At 47.1% G+C, this 17,505-nt stretch overlaps 1 protein-coding gene across 2 annotated transcripts in view; it reads left to right on the plus strand.

Moving 5' to 3' along the window:
* The first annotated feature begins 359 nt into the window (after positions 1-359).
* The window catches only part of LOC115111274 (receptor tyrosine-protein kinase erbB-4-like), a 526,495-nt gene continuing 509,349 nt past the window's right edge, over positions 360-17,505 (plus strand). For both annotated transcript variants that reach the window (XM_065013654.1, XM_029637163.2), the window contains exon 1: positions 360-735. In XM_065013654.1, the coding sequence (XP_064869726.1) occupies positions 654-735 (82 nt within the window). In that variant the 5' untranslated portion in view covers positions 360-653. The remainder of the gene's footprint in view (positions 736-17,505) is intronic.

A 17,505-nucleotide genomic window follows, 5' to 3' on the forward strand; every position in this document is an offset into this window, starting at 1 on the left:
AGACATGTCTCCAGAAATGTAACGATAGTCCACAATTTAAATACATTTTAAATGGTAAGAATAAATGCTAGAGTAGCCTATTATGCTTAAATTTAGGTCTCCCAAAACAGGTAGGCATATAAACGCATCATTTTGACAAGCAATATTATTTTGTAGATTTAGACAGTTGCAAGATTTAGACCTACGCAACCAATTCAAGGATTTTGGCAACATTAAAAATCCCTGGTTCTAGGAGGAGGGCTTAAATCAATCAGAGCTACCTTCAACCAATCCTGTTGACTGCGGGAGGAGACAAAATTGCAAGGGGGTGTGTCTCTAGACAGTACGCAGTCGCTTAGTACGGTATCCAACTCCGAGAGAGTAATGAATGGCATGAGCATTGCTTTACTATTTTTGACAAGCCATATCAATGCGCTACCTTGGAACATACGCTACCTAATATCGGTTTGAACTTTTATTCACATTTATTCACTAGGCATAAACCAGACAAGGAGAAGAAGAAGACCGAGTTGGACTAATTAGTCTACTACTAACTCGAATCAATAACCTAACTGAAAACTGACACAAGCATCTACATTTTCATATTTGTCAAGCCGAAAGGGATCTTGCTTCTGGACATGTGAATCAAAGGAGTTTACTGCGAACCCCTGAAAATGAAGCTACTAGCATCGGTTCTGTGTTGCTTGGGCTTTCTGCTCACTTCTGCGCTGTTTCGGAGGATCTCTTCACAAGCAGGTGAGTGACAGTTCGGTGTCTGGCTGGCTGGTGCACAGCGCAAGAGGTTTGTGGCTACTCTTGTCACAACTGTCTGCGCGCTGCGCACTGAACAAGTAGTGTGTTGTATGCCTCTTCCAACAGTCCCCACACAATTTGACCGTTTTGTTTACCAACTCTCTGTGTTGCCATTCAAATTATCTAGACCCACTATGTTGATTTTCGTTCATATCCGCTTTAAAATCACCCTGACTCTATCTAAGAACATTGAAGAGTAGCCTAAAGTAGCCCATACACTTCTCCTCTAAGTTAAAGAGGTCATCTTGAGAAATATCAGTATATAGGTTAGTCTTGCCACAATGACAAAACATCCGAAATGAAAGAGTGACGTGTGTTTGGCTGGTAAAATTTCTGAATTCCTTATGTATTTCTCTCTAACGAAATTCGAGGAATCTCAACGGACAACATGTTTCTGCTTTCAGCCTCGAGCACAAGCACAGACAGAGAGCAGCACTGTTCATTTTTTTGAGAATAAGGAGCATTAAATCACCGACACACGTGTCCGTTGGCTTGGAAAAGAGCGGACATCACTGAGACTGAGACCAAGTCCACCATAGATTCCTGGCTCCTGCTTTATTCTCATCTCGCGTCGTCCGTCGCACTGTGAGAGTGGGTGGTGGGCATTTATAGTGGGCATTGGTCCGTCCGTCTGTGTGTGTGTGGTTTTGTTTTCTCAGACAACATTCGATTCCGGTAAATAAAAATCGTGTTTTGTTGGCTTTGGTTTACAAGTCGCAGGTACTTTTGTCACTTTGAAAGGGCACATTTGTTCTCTGAATTCACCTATCTATTAACTTTCTACTCATAGGTAATAACAATAGCCGGCTATTATTATTATTATTATTATACCTATATTAGCCTAGTATTATTATCAGTTAGTAGTAGACTAGTTTTAGGCATACTAGTATAATATAGCCTAGCCTATAGTAAAGCAAGTAGGCTAGTTGAGTGGTGTGCTAACGAGGGTATGACTCGTCTCAAACGTACAATACTATATACATTTGACTATGATCAGATGTTTAACACATCGCTCGCTTGGTTCGCCGTGCTTGGAGCAGTGCAGTTTTTCACATGATGGTAGTCTATAGTATGAACCAGAGAGAAACACTCTCCGCTCCGCGCCAGGGAAGGGACTGAGAGCGCGCGCTGATACACACACACGCATACACAGACGCACGCACACGCACAAACTCAAACACACCCCGATATTTCAGAGCGGTTTTTCCGTTCAATATCTACTATGAACGATTTTTACACTCTTTAAAAACAAAAAAGGTTGTTATGTTGTATAACATACAGTATTTGGCAGGTGTTTATCCCCTTCTGCATGTGCACTGGGTGTAGTGTTTCTGTCTCTGTCTAGTAGGTAGCATATACACCGCAGCTGGTCTTTTCAACTCTCGTTTAATATCGAATCACATATTCTACGTAACCAATCCACCACAGCGCCACTCTGTTCCGCGCGCCTCACATTCTATACAACCTGCACGCGGTGTGTTCAGAGCTAAAGGTGCAATACAGCGCACCCGCACTGCCCCAGGGCGACAAGACGTTGATTGAATTGTCTACTAAACAAAGAGAAGGGAGCAGGGAAGGGAAGAAATAAACCGTCGGCTGTATTCCCGATAAGATAATTGGTTAGCCCTAGTTCTTTTAAAATGTTATCTTTCACATTAGTAATTATTAGAACATTAGACCTATTATAACAATCAAATGTTGTAATCAACGTGTGTAGTAATTTTGTCTAGCGAGCCTCCACTCCAGCCTGCCAGGCAATTACATGCATATATATTATAATGATTTATTTATTTATTTTACCAGACGCTGGGCCAATTCTGCACTGCCCTATGGGACTCCCAATCATGGCCTGTTGTGATACAGCCAGGATGTCTGTAGTGACACCTCTAGCACTGAGATGCAGTGCCTTAGACCGCTGCGCCACTCGGGAGCCCTTGGGATTGATTCATATATTTTCTGTATTGGAAAGAGGTTGTAGGCCTATGGCAATTGCGCTTCTATATATGTGATGGTTCAGCGGCTGCAGTTTGCTGAGAGCATTGTTATCCATAATGCCTTATTCTTATGCAGTTCAGTCTCAGTCAAGTAAATCCAACATCCTGCTTGACATAAAGAAGATATGTCTATCCTGTCAAGTTGCAGTGGGCTGTGCATTTAAATCAAGCAGTATTGTGACATTTAGAAGTTAACATAAAATGGTTGCATGGTGGTGGAAGAATACAAATATCAGTGTTAATCGGCTTACTTTGGATTAAATCCCCTCAAAGAGAAGATGGGACACAGAGAAGGAGAAACATCAGGATCATCATCCCAGAAATGAAACCCAAATATTGTCTCTCAAGGCTGGACACTGTGTATTTAAAAAAAAAACTTTAACAATTCAGTAGATAGCCTACCACTATGTGTGAGTCATTGTCTATTCAGTTTGCATGCGTATGTGTCCAGCGTGTGTGTGTGGAGTAGGAGTAGGCCTTGCCTGTGTATGATGTTGGACAGGCAAGAGGGACAGGCCAGAGGGACAGGCGAGATGGAAAGGCCAGAGGGACAGGCAGGAAAGACAGGTGAGGTGAGAGGGACAGGCAGGAAGGACAGGTGAGGTGAGCGGGACAGGCAAGAGGGACAGGGCGAGATGGAGAGGCCAGAGGGACAGGCGAGATGGAGAGGCCAGAGGGACAGGCGAGATGGAGAGGCCAGAGGGACAGGTGAGAGGGACAGGCAGAAAGGACAGGTGAGGTGAGAGGGACAGGCAAGAGGGACAGGCAGGAAGGACAGGTGAGGTGAGAGGGACAGGCAAAAGGGAGAGGCTTACCTCAGCACTTGACTTCACCTTTGCCATGTGTGCCTCTGGGTGTCCCGATGTCCCACAGCTGCACCTCTGGCATGGCACACTTTACAGAGGGTGGTTACACTCTCCAGATTTGCTTGGCTGCGTCCGAAACGGTACTCATTTAGGCTATATGGTGATGTAAGGTAGGCAGGTAGTCCATCGTGAAGGCTTTTATTTGCAAGGTGGGAATTTCAAGGTGCCAAACGTAGGTCTAACCTCATCACAGTATTTACAAAACAACAAACAGGACGAAGAGCAACGTTACTGACAAGCACATACTTGACCAGGCCTCATAATATGACTGTCCTCTGTCAGGCCAAATGACCGCGTCAAAAAGTTAGGGTTGAAATACCTTTATCCATGATGCGTTTCGTCATGGAAATCAACCAATAAACAGGTGGGAATGCGCCACAACACAGTTAAACATGTAACTCACCTCCATTTTTCTGTCACAATCATTTCCGCGGTATCCGGTTTGGAGTGTGAAGTCACAAGCTCTGACGGTCTCTACTGCATAGCAACCTAGTAGTGCCAAAAGCCCTGGTCTGCCCTAGAAAGGCTATATAAATTACGATCGCCAGAACGGCCCAAATATTTTGTATACAGACGTTTTGGGCTCTAAAATGTTTATTATGATCAAGTTCGATCCTTATGGTGAATTCTTTTAAATCATTTATTTTGCTACAAATCGAGATAGGCTATTGAATTAAATAGTGATCCATTATAACTACTACATTTGTCTTCAAACAGGACCACATGCTGACACAGACCAATCACAGGCTGCAAGGCTATTAGGAGGCTCTTGCCTTCATGCCATTGACCAGTGGTTTTCCATCCTGGTCCTGGGGACCGAAAGGCCTATAATTTTTGTATAAAATAATTAATGAGTGAAAAAGGTAGCCTAAATAGTTGCAATCATATTTCCATGAAGTTGTTTTAATATATGACTTATTGTCAACATTGTAGGCCTACTTGTAAGAGATCAGCTCCGTGACAAGTGAATAGATTAGGTTTCCAGACACGCTGTGTTTGCCCTTTTCTCTCCCTTCAGATGCTGTTTGTTTGTGCTTGCTTTAAAATAAGGGAAATTTCCATTAAAGTAGGTGAAAATGTATGGAGTCTGAGTCCTATTAATATTTATTGAATTACAGAAAAAACTCCATTTTAATTTGGAGCTTTATCAAGGGAAATGGAATGCAGTCTGTGCTTGGATGTTTTGATAATTTTTCATGAATCGTATTTTATGTTTGCCTAGGCCTATATCCCCCGGTAATTTTGGTTGTACTATGTTTGAAAAGCTATATCATTGTAATTAATGTACATTAAGGACACAACATGAAGGTAATTTCATGTTTTCATGTTTTAATGTCTGGCATTAAGATGTCTTTGGTTCATATAGTGTCAATATTCTGACATTGGGTCATAGTGACCATATCACCAATTTACAACCAAGTAGCAATGTTGATAAACCATATGAGCAGTCCCTTTTACGCTGACTATCCCCAAAAACAGAGACGACAGTAGATGAAATGACAAGGACAAGTTGTTTGGTTGACATTTGGTTGTTTTTTCTTAATACGCCAATCTTGAGTTCACAGTATATCTAAATGTTTACATGGTCTGACTGACTCAAGCAGGGAGTCTGGACAGCAGAGAATGGGAATGTATTTGGCTTGTGTCTTTCACAGTCTCTCAACTATGTCACTTGTATTACATGTGTTCCCCTCCATTTCTTTCTATCAAAGCAAAAAATAATGGTGTCATTTTCTGCCCACACGGCAATACACCACCGTCACACAAAGACCCTCTTATTCATTCCTCTAAAATCTTTGGCTATAAAGATGATGTGACCTCTGTGTCTCTGGCACTCAGCTGGAAGAATAGTGAGCTTTGATTCCCAGGCGATCCCCTCCGTAGCTCAGTGAAAGCAGACTAGCGGGCTCCTCAGTGAAAGCAGACTAGCGGGCTCCTCAGTGAAAGCAGACTAGTAGGCTGCTCAGTGAAAGCAGACTAGCAGGCTCCTCAGTGAAAGCAGACTAGTAGGCTGCTCAGTGAAAGCAGACTAGCAGGCTCCTCAGTGAAAGCAGACTAGCAGGCTCCTCAGTGAAAGCAGACTAGCAGGCTGCTCAGTGAAAGCAGACTAGCAGGCTCCTCAGTGAAAGCAGACTAGTAGGCTCCTCAGTGAAAGCAGACTAGCAGGCTCCTCAGTGAAGGCAGACTAGCGGGCTGCTCAGTGAAAGCAGACTAGCAGGCTGCTCAGTGAAAGCAGACTAGCAGGCTCCTCAGTGAAAGCAGACTAGCAGGCTCCTCAGTGAAAGCAGACTAGCGGGCTGCTCAGTGAAAGCAGACTAGCAGGCTCCTCAGTGAAAGCAGACTAGCAGGCTCCTCAGTGAAAGCAGACTAGCGGGCTGCTCAGTGAAAGCAGACTAGCAGGCTCCTCAGTGAAAGCAGACTAGCAGGCTCCTCAGTGAAAGCAGACTAGCAGGCTCCTCAGTGAAAGCAAACTAGTAGGCTCCTCAGTGAAAGCAGACTAGTAGGCTGTTCAGTGAAAGCAGACTAGCAGGCTCCTCAGTGAAAGCAGACTAGCAGGCTGCTCAGTGAAAGCAGACTAGCGGGCTCCTCAGTGAAAGCAGACTAGCGGGCTGCTCAGTGAAGGCAGACTAGCGGGCTGCTCAGTGAAAGCAGACTAGCGGGCTGCTCAGTGAAAGCAGACTAGCGGGCTCCTCAGTGAAAGCAGAATAGCGGGCTCCTCAGTGAAAGCAGACTAGCAGGCTGCTCAGTGAAAGCAGACTAGCAGGCTCCTCAGTGAAAGCAGACTAGCAGGCTGCTCAGTGAAAGCAGACTAGCAGGCTCCTCAGTGAAAGCAGACTAGCAGGCTCCTCAGTGAAAGCAGACTAGCTGGCTCCTCAGTGAAAGCAGACAGACAGTGAAAGCAGACTAGGCTCCTCAGTGAAAGCAGACTAGCAGGCTCCTCAGTGAAAGCAGACTAGCAGGCTCCTCAGTGAAAGCAGACTAGCAGGCTCCTCAGTGAAAGCAGACAGTGAAAGCAGCAGGCTCCTCAGTGAAAGCAGACTAGCTGGCTCCTCAGTGAAAGCAGACTAGCAGGCTCCTCAGTGAAAGCAGACTAGCAGGCTCCTCAGTGAAAGCAGACTAGCAGGCTGCTCAGTGAAAGCAGACTAGCAGGCTCCTCAGTGAAAGCAGACTAGCAGGCTCCTCAGTGAAAGCAGACTAGCAGGCTCCTCAGTGAAAGCAGACTAGCAGGCTCCTCAGTGAAAGCAGACTAGCAGGCTCCTCAGTGAAAGCAGACTAGCAGGCTGCTCAGTGAAAGCAGACTAGCAGGCTGCTCAGTGAAAGCAGACTAGCTGGCTCCTCAGTGAAAGCAGACTAGCAGGCTCCTCAGTGAAGGCAGACTAGCGGGCTCCTCAGTGAAAGCAGACTAGCAGGCTGCTCAGTGAAAGCAGACTAGCAGGCTCCTCAGTGAAAGCAGACTAGTAGGCTCCTCAGTGAAAGCAGACTAGTAGGCTGTTCAGTGAAAGCAGACTAGTAGGCTCCTCAGTGAAAGCAGACTAGCAGGCTGCTCAGTGAAAGCAGACTAGCGGGCTGCTCAGTGAAAGCAGACTAGCAGGCTCCTCAGTGAAAGCAGACTAGCAGGCTGCTCAGTGAAAGCAGACTAGCAGGCTCCTCAGTGAAAGCAGACTAGCTGGCTCCTCAGTGAAAGCAGACTAGCAGGCTCCTCAGTGAAAGCAGACTAGCGGGCTCCTCAGTGAAAGCAGACTAGCAGGCTCCTCAGTGAAAGCAGACTAGCAGGCTCCTCAGTGAAAGCAGACTAGCAGGCTCCTCAGTGAAAGCAGACTAGCTGGCTCCTCAGTGAAAGCAGACTAGCAGGCTCCTCAGTGAAAGCAGACTAGCTGGCTCCTCAGTGAAAGCAGACTAGCAGGCTCCTCAGTGAAAGCAGACTAGCAGGCTCCTCAGTGAAAGCAGACTAGCAGGCTCCTCAGTGAAAGCAGACTAGCAGGCTCAGTGAAAGCAGACTAGCAGGCTCCTCAGTGAAAGCAGACTAGCAGGCTCCTCAGTGAAAGCAGACTAGCAGGCTCCTCAGTGAAAGCAGACTAGCAGGCTCCTCAGTGAAAGCAGACTAGCAGGCTCCTCAGTGAAAGCAGACTAGCAGGCTCCTCAGTGAAAGCTCAGTGAAAGCAGACTAGGCTCCTCAGGCTAGCAGGCTCCTCAGTGAAAGCAGACTAGCAGGCTGCTCAGTGAAAGCAGACTAGCAGGCTCCTCAGTGAAAGCAGACTAGTAGGCTCCTCAGTGAAAGCAGACTAGTAGGCTCCTCAGTGAAAGCAGACTAGCAGGCTCCTCAGTGAAAGCAGACTAGCAGGCTGCTCAGTGAAAGCAGACTAGCAGGCTCCTCAGTGAAAGCAGAGGCAGGCCTCAGTGAAAGCAGACTAGCAGGCTGCAGACTAGCTGGCTCCTCAGAAAGCTAGCAGGCTGCTCTGAAAGCAGACTAGCTGGCTCCTCAGTGAAAGCAGACTAGCAGGCTCCTCAGTGAAAGCAGACTAGCAGGCTCCTCAGTGAAAGCAGACTAGCAGGCTCCTCAGTGCTGAAAGCAGACTAGCTGGCTCCTCAGTGAAAGCAGACTAGCAGGCTCCTCAGTGAAAGCAGACTAGCAGGCTCCTCAGTGAAAGCAGACTAGCAGGCTCCTCAGTGAAAGCAGACTAGCAGGCTCCTCAGTGAAAGCAGACTAGCAGGCTCCTCAGCAGACTAGCAGGCTCCTCAGTGAAAGCAGACTAGCAGGCTCCTCAGTGAAAGCAGACTAGCAGGCTCCTCAGTGAAAGCAGACTAGCAGGCTCCTCAGTGAAAGCAGACTAGCAGGCTCCTCAGTGAAAGCAGACTAGGCTGTTCAGTGAAAGGCTGCTCAGTGAAAGCAGACTAGCAGGCTCCTCAGTGAAAGCAGACTAGCAGGCTGCTCAGTGAAAGCAGACTAGGCTCCTCAGTGAAAGCAGACTAGCGGGCTGCTCAGTGAAAGCAGACTAGCAGGCTCCTCAGTGAAAGCAGACTAGCAGGCTCCTCAGTGAAAGCAGACTAGCAGGCTGAGCAGACTAGCAGGCTCCTCAGTGAAAGCAGACTAGCAGGCTGCTCAGTGAAAGCAGACTAGCAGGCTCCTCAGTGAAAGCAGACTAGCGGGCTCCTCAGTGAAAGCAGACTAGCAGGCTCCTCAGTGAAAGCAGACTAGCAGGCTCCTCAGTGAAAGCAGACTAGCAGGCTCCTCAGTGAAAGCAGACTAGCAGGCTCCTCAGTGAAAGCAGACTAGCAGGCTCCTCAGTGAAAGCAGACTAGCTGGCTCCTCAGTGAAAGCAGACTAGCAGGCTCCTCAGTGAAAGCAGACTAGCAGGCTCCTCAGTGAAAGCAGACTAGCAGGCTCCTCAGTGAAAGCAGACTAGCAGGCTCCTCAGTGAAAGCAGACTAGCAGGCTCCTCAGTGAAAGCAGACTAGCAGGCTCCTCAGTGAAAGCAGACTAGCAGGCTCCTCAGTGAAAGCAGACTAGCAGGCTCCTCAGTGAAAGCAGACTAGCAGGCTCCTCAGTGAAAGCAGAAGCAGGACAGTGAAAGCAGACTAGCAGGCTGCTCAGTGAAAGCAGACTAGCAGGCTGCTCAGTGAAAGCAGACTAGCTGGCTCCTCAGTGAAAGCAGACTAGCAGGCTCCTCAGTGAAGGCAGACTAGCAGGCTCCTCAGTCAGACTAGCAGGCTGCTCAGTGAAAGCAGACTAGCAGGCAGTGAAAGCAGACTAGGCTCAGTGAAAGCAGACTAGAGGCTGTTCAGTGAAAGCAGACTAGTAGGCTCCTCAGTGAAAGCAGACTAGCAGGCTGCTCAGTGAAAGCAGACTAGTAGGCTGCTCAGTGAAAGCAGACTAGCAGGCTCCTCAGTGAAAGCAGACTAGCAGGCTGCTCAGTGAAAGCAGACTAGCAGGCTCCTCAGTGAAAGCAGACTAGCTGGCTCCTCAGTGAAAGCAGACTAGCAGGCTCCTCAGTGAAAGCAGACTAGCGGGCTCCTCAGTGAAAGCAGACTAGCAGGCTCCTCAGTGAAAGCAGACTAGCAGGCTCCTCAGTGAAAGCAGACTAGCAGGCTCCTCAGTGAAAGCAGACTAGCTGGCTCCTCAGTGAAAGCAGACTAGCAGGCTCCTCAGTGAAAGCAGACTAGCTGGCTCAGTGAAAGCAGACTAGCAGGCTCCTCAGTGAAAGCAGACTAGCAGGCTCCTCAGTGAAAGCAGACTAGCAGGCTGCTCAGTGAAAGCAGACTAGCAGGCTCCTCAGTGAAAGCAGACTAGCAGGCTCCTCAGTGAAAGCAGACTAGCAGGCTCCTCAGTGAAAGCAGACTGCAGGCTCCTCAGTGAAAGCAGACTAGCAGGCTCCTCAGTGAAAGCAGACTAGCAGGCTGCTCAGTGAAAGCAGACTAGCAGGCTGCTCAGTGAAAGCAGACTAGCTGGCTCCTCAGTGAAAGCAGACTAGCAGGCTCCTCAGTGAAGGCAGACTAGCGGGCTCCTCAGTGAAAGCAGACTAGCAGGCTGCTCAGTGAAAGCAGACTAGCAGGCTCCTCAGTGAAAGCAGACTAGTAGGCTCCTCAGTGAAAGCAGACTAGTAGGCTGTTCAGTGAAAGCAGACTAGTAGGCTCCTCAGTGAAAGCAGACTAGCAGGCTGCTCAGTGAAAGCAGACTAGCGGGCTCCTCAGTGAAAGCAGACTAGCGGGCTGCTCAGTGAAGGCAGACTAGCGGGCTGCTCAGTGAAAGCAGACTAGCGGGCTGCTCAGTGAAAGCAGACTAGCGGGCTCCTCAGGGAAAGCAGACTAGCGGGCTCCTCAGTGAAAGCAGACTAGCAGGCTGCTCAGTGAAAGCAGACTAGCAGGCTCCTCAGTGAAAGCAGACTAGCAGGCTCCTCAGTGAAAGCAGTCTAGCAGGCTCCTCAGTGAACGCAGACTAGCTGGCTCCTCAGTGAAAGCAGACTAGCAGGCTGCTCAGTGAAAGCAGACTAGCTGGCTCCTCAGTGAAAGCAGACAGAGGCTCCTCAGTGAAAGCAGCTAGCAGGCTCCTCAGTGAAAGCAGACTCAGTGAAAGCAGGCAGGCTCCTCAGTGAAAGCAGACTAGCTGGCTCCTCAGTGAAAGCAGACTAGCAGGCTCCTCAGTGAAAGCAGACTAGCAGGCTCCTCAGTGAAAGCAGACTAGCAGGCTCCTCAGTGAAAGCAGACTAGCAGGCTCCTCAGTGAAAGCAGACTAGCAGGCTCCTCAGTGAAAGCAGACTAGCAGGCTCCTCAGTGAAAGCAGACTAGCAGGCTCCTCAGTGAAAGCAGACTAGCTGGCTCCTCAGTGAAAGCAGACTAGCAGGCTCCTCAGTGAAAGCAGACTAGCTGGCTCCTCAGTGAAAGCAGACTAGCAGGCTCCTCAGTGAAAGCAGACTAGCAGGCTCCTCAGTGAAAGCAGACTAGCAGGCTCCTCAGTGAAAGCAGACTAGCAGGCTCCTCAGTGAAAGCAGACTAGCTGGCTCCTCAGTGAAAGCAGACTAGCAGGCTCCTCAGTGAAAGCAGACTAGCAGGCTCCTCAGTGAAAGCAGACTAGCAGGCTCCTCAGTGAAAGCAGACTAGCAGGCTCCTCAGTGAAAGCAGACTAGCTGGCTACTCAGTGAAAGCAGACTAGCAGGCTCCTCAGTGAAAGCAGACTAGCTGGCTCCTCAGTGAAAGCAGACTAGCTGGCTCCTCAGTGAAAGCAGACTAGCAGGCTCCTCAGTGAAAGCAGACTAGCTGGCTCCTCAGTGAAAGCAGACTAGCAGGCTCCTCAGTGAAAGCAGACTAGCAGGCTCCTCAGTGAAAGCAGACTAGCAGGCTCCTCAGTGAAAGCAGACTAGCAGGCTCCTCAGTGAAAGCAGACTAGCTGGCTCCTCAGTGAAAGCAGACTAGCAGGCTCCTCAGTGAAAGCAGACTAGCTGGCTCCTCAGTGAAAGCAGACTAGCAGGCTCCTCAGTGAAAGCAGACTAGCAGGCTCCTCAGTGAAAGCAGACTAGCTCCTCAGTGAAAGCAGCTCCTCAGTGAAAGCAGACTAGCAGGCTCCTCAGTGAAAGCAGACTAGCAGGCTCCTCAGTGAATGCAGACTAGCTGGCCTCAGTGAAAGCAGACTAGCAGGCTCCTCAGTGAAAGCAGACTAGCTGGCTCCTCAGTGAAAGCAGACTAGCAGGCTCCTCAGTGAAAGCAGACTAGCAGGCTCCTCAGTGAAAGCAGACTAGCAGGCTGCTCAGTGAAAGCAGACTAGCAGGCTCCTCAGTGAAAGCAGACTAGCAGGCTCCTCAGTGAAAGCAGACTAGCAGGCTCCTCAGTGAAAGCAGACTAGCTGGCTCCTCAGTGAAAGCAGACTAGCAGGCTCCTCAGTGAAAGCAGACTAGCTGGCTCCTCAGTGAAAGCAGACTAGCAGGCTCCTCAGTGAAAGCAGACTAGCAGGCTCCTCAGTGAAAGCAGACTAGCTGGCTCCTCAGTGAAAGCAGACTAGCAGGCTCCTCAGTGAAAGCAGACTAGCTGGCTCCTCAGTGAAAGCAGACTAGCAGGCTCCTCAGTGAAAGCAGACTCGCGGGCTGCTCAGTGAAAGCAGACTAGCAGGCTCCTCAGTGAAAGCAGACTAGCTGGCTCCTCAGTGAAAGCAGACTCGCGGGCTGCTCGTGAGGCGCTCTGCGCTAGCTGCTCGTGAGGCGCTGCTCGTGAGGCGCTCTGCGCTAGCTGCTCTCTGCCCTCTGAGTTAAGTGTCTCAATCAGATGAGGAACATGCAATACACAAAACAACTGAAGAGCTGAAGAGAACAGTAAGAACAGTGACACCAGGATACTTTTGGTGTGTGTGTGTGTGTGTGTGTGTGTGTGTGAGTAAAGTGGCTTATAAAGGGGGGGGGGGGGTGATAGGGCATAGATATAATGTTTGTTGGTTGTTTTCCCAGTATTAGATACAGTAAGTGTTGACAAGAGAGAGAGAGAGGACATACATACAGTAGCCTAGCTGATCTTTGGATCCCCATATACAGTCATATACTGCGTGTGCAGTTGCTAGATGCACAAGGAGGGGCAGAGGATGATAATTTCTTCATAGAATTATGAGCACCATCCAAGCCCGAGGTCCACAGCGCTTTATTTGGACGGTAATTCATCACATGTTGGTAATTCATCACATGTTGGTAATTCATCACATGTGGCTTAGGCCTACTGCTGCACATGAGATTGCAAATCATTTATGTGAGATTACGGCTTAATCTGCTACATGAGACAAATAGACTACTGTGCTTCTGATTAGGCCTTGTGAGTTCCCCTCTTTTGCAGTCTTTTTGTCTCTGTTTATCTCTCTCTCTCTCTCCTGTTCTTTTTCATAATGCTCTGTCTATGGTCTCAGTAGTTCCACTCTCCTCTCTTTGAAGGTAAATCTTGTTTTTATTAATTATTTACCCTGGTACATGCTCACAACATGGCCAGTCTTAGTGTGCCAGCTGGCTTTGTGTAGGAATTACAATTTACACTAACTGCAGGGTGTCTGAGTATGGGCTGAAAGCCAAGAATACTGGCCAGGGGTGCTAGGGATGCTCTTTCCCCTTTTCTGAATCTGTGTGTGTTTGTGTGTGTGTGTGTGTGTGTGTGTTGTGTGTGTGTGTGTGTGTGTGTGTGTGTGTGTGTGTGTGTGTGTGTGTGTGTGTGTGTGTGTGTGTGTGTGTGTCCACGCACTTGTTCATGCCTGTGTGTGTCTCTCAAGTCAAGTATTATCATCTTTTTCTTTTTACAGAGTATAATGATTTTGAGGGAAAATGTAAATGACATCAGCACATGTTTGCCAAGATGAATTTCTAATAGAATTTGGTCTCGGTGGTGGAATCAATTCTTCTTGTTTTAATTAGGATGTCTATTGTATTATGGGGGAAGCCCCCCCACTGAGAGAAGCCAGCAGCACTGACACATCCTATATCCTACAGGCTTTATCTCGGTACTATATATGACCGCTGTCATACAGTACTAGATTTTCCAGAAATCCTGGCTGGAGGATTCGATATGTTCTGTTTATTAATCCCTCCTGTTCTGGAAAACCTGTTTTTTGGGGGGGAAAGTACCCCTTACAGTACACTGGCTTACAGACATAGAGTATAGCAGCTGAATAAATTAGATCTCATGTACAGTACAGGAACTGCCAATTAGTGCTTATCCCATACCGGTAGCTAGCAGGCTTGCATTGCACCACACTGCTCTGCTTTGCACTGGTAAACATCGTCTTCTCTCTGTCTTTCTGTGTCTATGACATGTTCAGTACATTTAGTGTTATGACCCATCTTTCAATAGAGATTTATTCAAATGAGCAGGAACAATACAGATGTCTAGATCCTTCCAAATGCATCCATCTAGTGTGTGTGTGTGTGTGTGTGTGTGTCTGTGTGTGTGTGTCTGTGTGTCTGTGTGTGTGTACCAGAGGCTGAGGAACTGTCTGTCAGTTAGCAGGGTTGGCGGAGTGAATGGCCTTTTGACGAGTGTGTTGTGAAGGTTTAAACTGACAGGAGGGCTGGAAGGAGGGAGGACCAGGGGGGAGAGGGGAGGAGACAGAGGGGTGGGGGAGGAGACAGAGGGGTGAAGCCTCAATGGGGATTGACAGCATCAACTCTGGTAATCCACAGCCTCGTTCTCTTTCTATGACTGTTGCACTCGTCTATACAGTACTTCCCACACACTTTTCTCCTTTGTTTTCTTTGTGCGCTTCACAAAAGAGGAAATAATTAGAATGACAATGGAAATATGGCTAATCTCCTCTAAGACGCACTCATTAGCACAATGTTTAGAGTTAAATGTTCAGATAATTGTTGCCTTTATAATTTCTGGTCTCTCTCAACCTTGTTATTCCCTCTGAAGTGTCTGACAAGTCAGGGTGATTTGTTTTATTCTCTACTTTTTCTTTTCTCTCTCCCACTCTCCCTCCCTCTCCTCTTCCTTGGCTCCTTAATAATAGTGGGGAACAAATCAAAGAATAATAATAGGTTGGCAAACCCAACCATGGAAGCAGCTCACACTCCGCTCCACCTTCTGAAGAGCGTTTCATGTGTTTCGTGTTGCGGGGGCGCTAAAGGGCAAATTTCTCTCTTGTATTTTTCTTTCTTTCTCCTTCTTTTTCTCTTTCAGTAATCCCTGTTTAAATTATTCATAGCTAATCTGCGTTTACAATGTAATTACAGCAGGGGCTTTGAGTGATATTGACTGCTTCAGGACAGCTGGAACGCTCACTTAAAGCTTCATCTTGATTTAGCCGATTTCTGTGTGCATGAATAAGTAGAACAACAAGGCAACGATGTGTAATTCTGCACGGTCAGTTAAGATAAAGCTGCTTTTAATGTGTCAGCAGGCAAACAGAGAACACCTAACATAGGAAAATGCTTTTTGTTTGTCTCTTCTCTCTCTCTAACTCCCTCTCTCTCTCTCTAACTCTCTCTCTTTCTCTAACTTCCTCTCTCTTTTAAACTTTCTTTCTCTCTAACTCTCTCTCTCTCTCTTAAACTCTCTTTCTCTTCAACTCCCTCTCTCTCTTAAACTCCCTCTCTCTCAAACTCCCTCTCTCGCTCTTAAACTCCCTCTCTCTCTCTCTCTCTTAAACTCCCTCTCTCTCAAACTCCCTCTCTCTCTCTTAAACTCCCTCTCTCTCTCTCCCTCTCTCTCAAACTCCCTCTCTCTCTCTTAAACTCCCCTCTCTCTCTCTCTCTCTCAAACTCCCTCTCTCTCTTAAACTCCCTCTCTCTCTCTTAAACTCCCTCTCTCTCCCTCTCTCTCTCTCTCTTAAACTCCCTCTCTCTCTCTTAAACTCCCTCCATCTCTCTCTCTCTCTTAAACTCCCTCTCTCTCTCTTAAACTCCCTCTCTCTCTCTCTCTCTCTCTCTCTCTCTTAAACTCCCTCTCTCTCTCTCTCTCTCTTAAACTCCCTCCATCTCTCTCTCTCTCTCGTAAACTCTCTCTCTTAAACTCCCTCTCTCTCTCTTAAACTCCCTCCCTCCCTCCCTCCATCCCTCCCTCCATCTCTCTCTCTCTCTCTCTCTCTCTCTCTCTCTCTCTCAATTGCATTTTCAATTTAAGGGGCTTCATTGTTATGGAAAACATATGTTTACATTGACAAAGCAAGTGAAATAGATAATAAACAAAAGTGAAATAAACAAAAAGTAATTAACATTGAATATTACCCTCACAAAAGTTCCAAAATAATAAAGACATATGCAGTGTTGTAATGATGTCCAAATAGTTTAAGTACAAAAGGGAAAATAAATAAACAAAAATATAGGTTGTATTTACAATGGTGTCTGTTCTTCACTGGTTGCCCTTTTCTTGTGGCAACAGGTCACAAATCTTGCTGCTGTGATGCACACTGTGGTGTTTCACCTAATAGATATGGGAGTTTATCAAATTGGATTTGTTTTCGCATTCTTTGTGGGTCTGTGTAATCTGAGGGAAATATGTGTCTCTAATATGGTCATACATTTGGCAGGAGGTTAGGAAGTGCAGCTCAGTTTCCACCTCATTTTGTAGGCAGTGTGCACATAGCCTGTCTTCTCTTGAGAGCCATGCAGGTCTTTCTCAAAAGCAAGACTATGCCTACTGAGTCTGTGCATAGTTAAAGATTTCCTTAATTTTGGGTCAGTTAAAGTGGTCAGGTATTCCGCCACTGTGTACTCTCGTTTGAGGGCCAAGTAACATTCCAGTTTGCTCAGGTTTTTTTAATCAATTATTTCCAATGTGTCAAGTAATTATCTTTTTGTTTTCTCATGATTTGATTGGGTCTAATTGTGTTGCTGTTCTGGAGCTCTGTGGGGTCTGTTTGTGTTTATGAACAGAGCCCCCGGACCAGCTTGCCTAGGGGGCTCTTCTCCAGGTAAATTTTTCTTTAGGTGATGGCTTTGTTATGGAAGGTTTGGGAATCACTTCCTTTTAGGTGGTTGTAGAATTTAAAGGCTATTTTCTGGATTTTGATCATTAGCGGGTATCGGCCTAATTCTGATCTGCATGCATTATTTGGTGTTTAATGTTGTACACCGAGGATATTTTTGCAGAATTCTTCATGCCTAGTCTCAATTTGGTGTTTGTCCCATTTGGTGAATTATTGGGTGGTGAGTGGACCCCAGACCTCACAAGGGCATCGGGTTCTTTAACTGATTCAAATATTTTTTGTGCGCTCTAGGGCAACGGTGTCTAGATGGAATTTGTATTTGCTCTCTCTCTCTCTCTCTCTCTCTCTCTCTCTCTCTCTCTCTCTCTCTCAGAGTTGTGTTTGTGTTCTTTTTTTGCAGGTAGATTATTCATTGTGCTTCAGGGTTTTGGGGCGATGCGTCCCTTTAAATGAACCACTTGCGTTTGTGACCTGTAATAAATGAGTTTGCAGTCAGTTGTGGAAGCTGTAAGGGGGCATCAGGGAGTGTGGGAATTTACACAGAGGGAGGTGAGAGAGAGAGGATGATAAAGGGAGGGATTGAAAGTGATTTCAGAGATCTAGAGGGAATGGGATGCAGACTAATAGAACTAGAGAAAGAGAGGAAGATAAATGAGGAAAGGGAGGGTAGAGAAATAGAGGATGAGAGAGTGAGATGAAGGAGAAAGCGAAGAGAGAGAGAGTGTGCGAGAGAGGGAGAGAGGAAGCGAGAAAGAGAAAGATGGGGTGGAGAGTGAGAGAAAGTCATGGAAACTGAGTAATCGCTCAGAGAGAAAGAGAGAGAGAGAAAGTCAGGGAAACCAAGTGATCGTGCAGAGAGAGAGAGAGAGAGAGAGAGAAAGTCAGGGAAACAGAGTGTTCGCTCAGAGACAGAGTTAGAGAGAGAGAAAGTCAGGGAAACTGAGTGTTCGCTCAGAGACAGAGTTAGAGA

The sequence above is a fragment of the Oncorhynchus nerka genome, linkage group LG3 (assembly GCF_034236695.1).
Source record: "Oncorhynchus nerka isolate Pitt River linkage group LG3, Oner_Uvic_2.0, whole genome shotgun sequence".
Lineage (NCBI taxonomy): Eukaryota > Metazoa > Chordata > Actinopteri > Salmoniformes > Salmonidae > Oncorhynchus > Oncorhynchus nerka.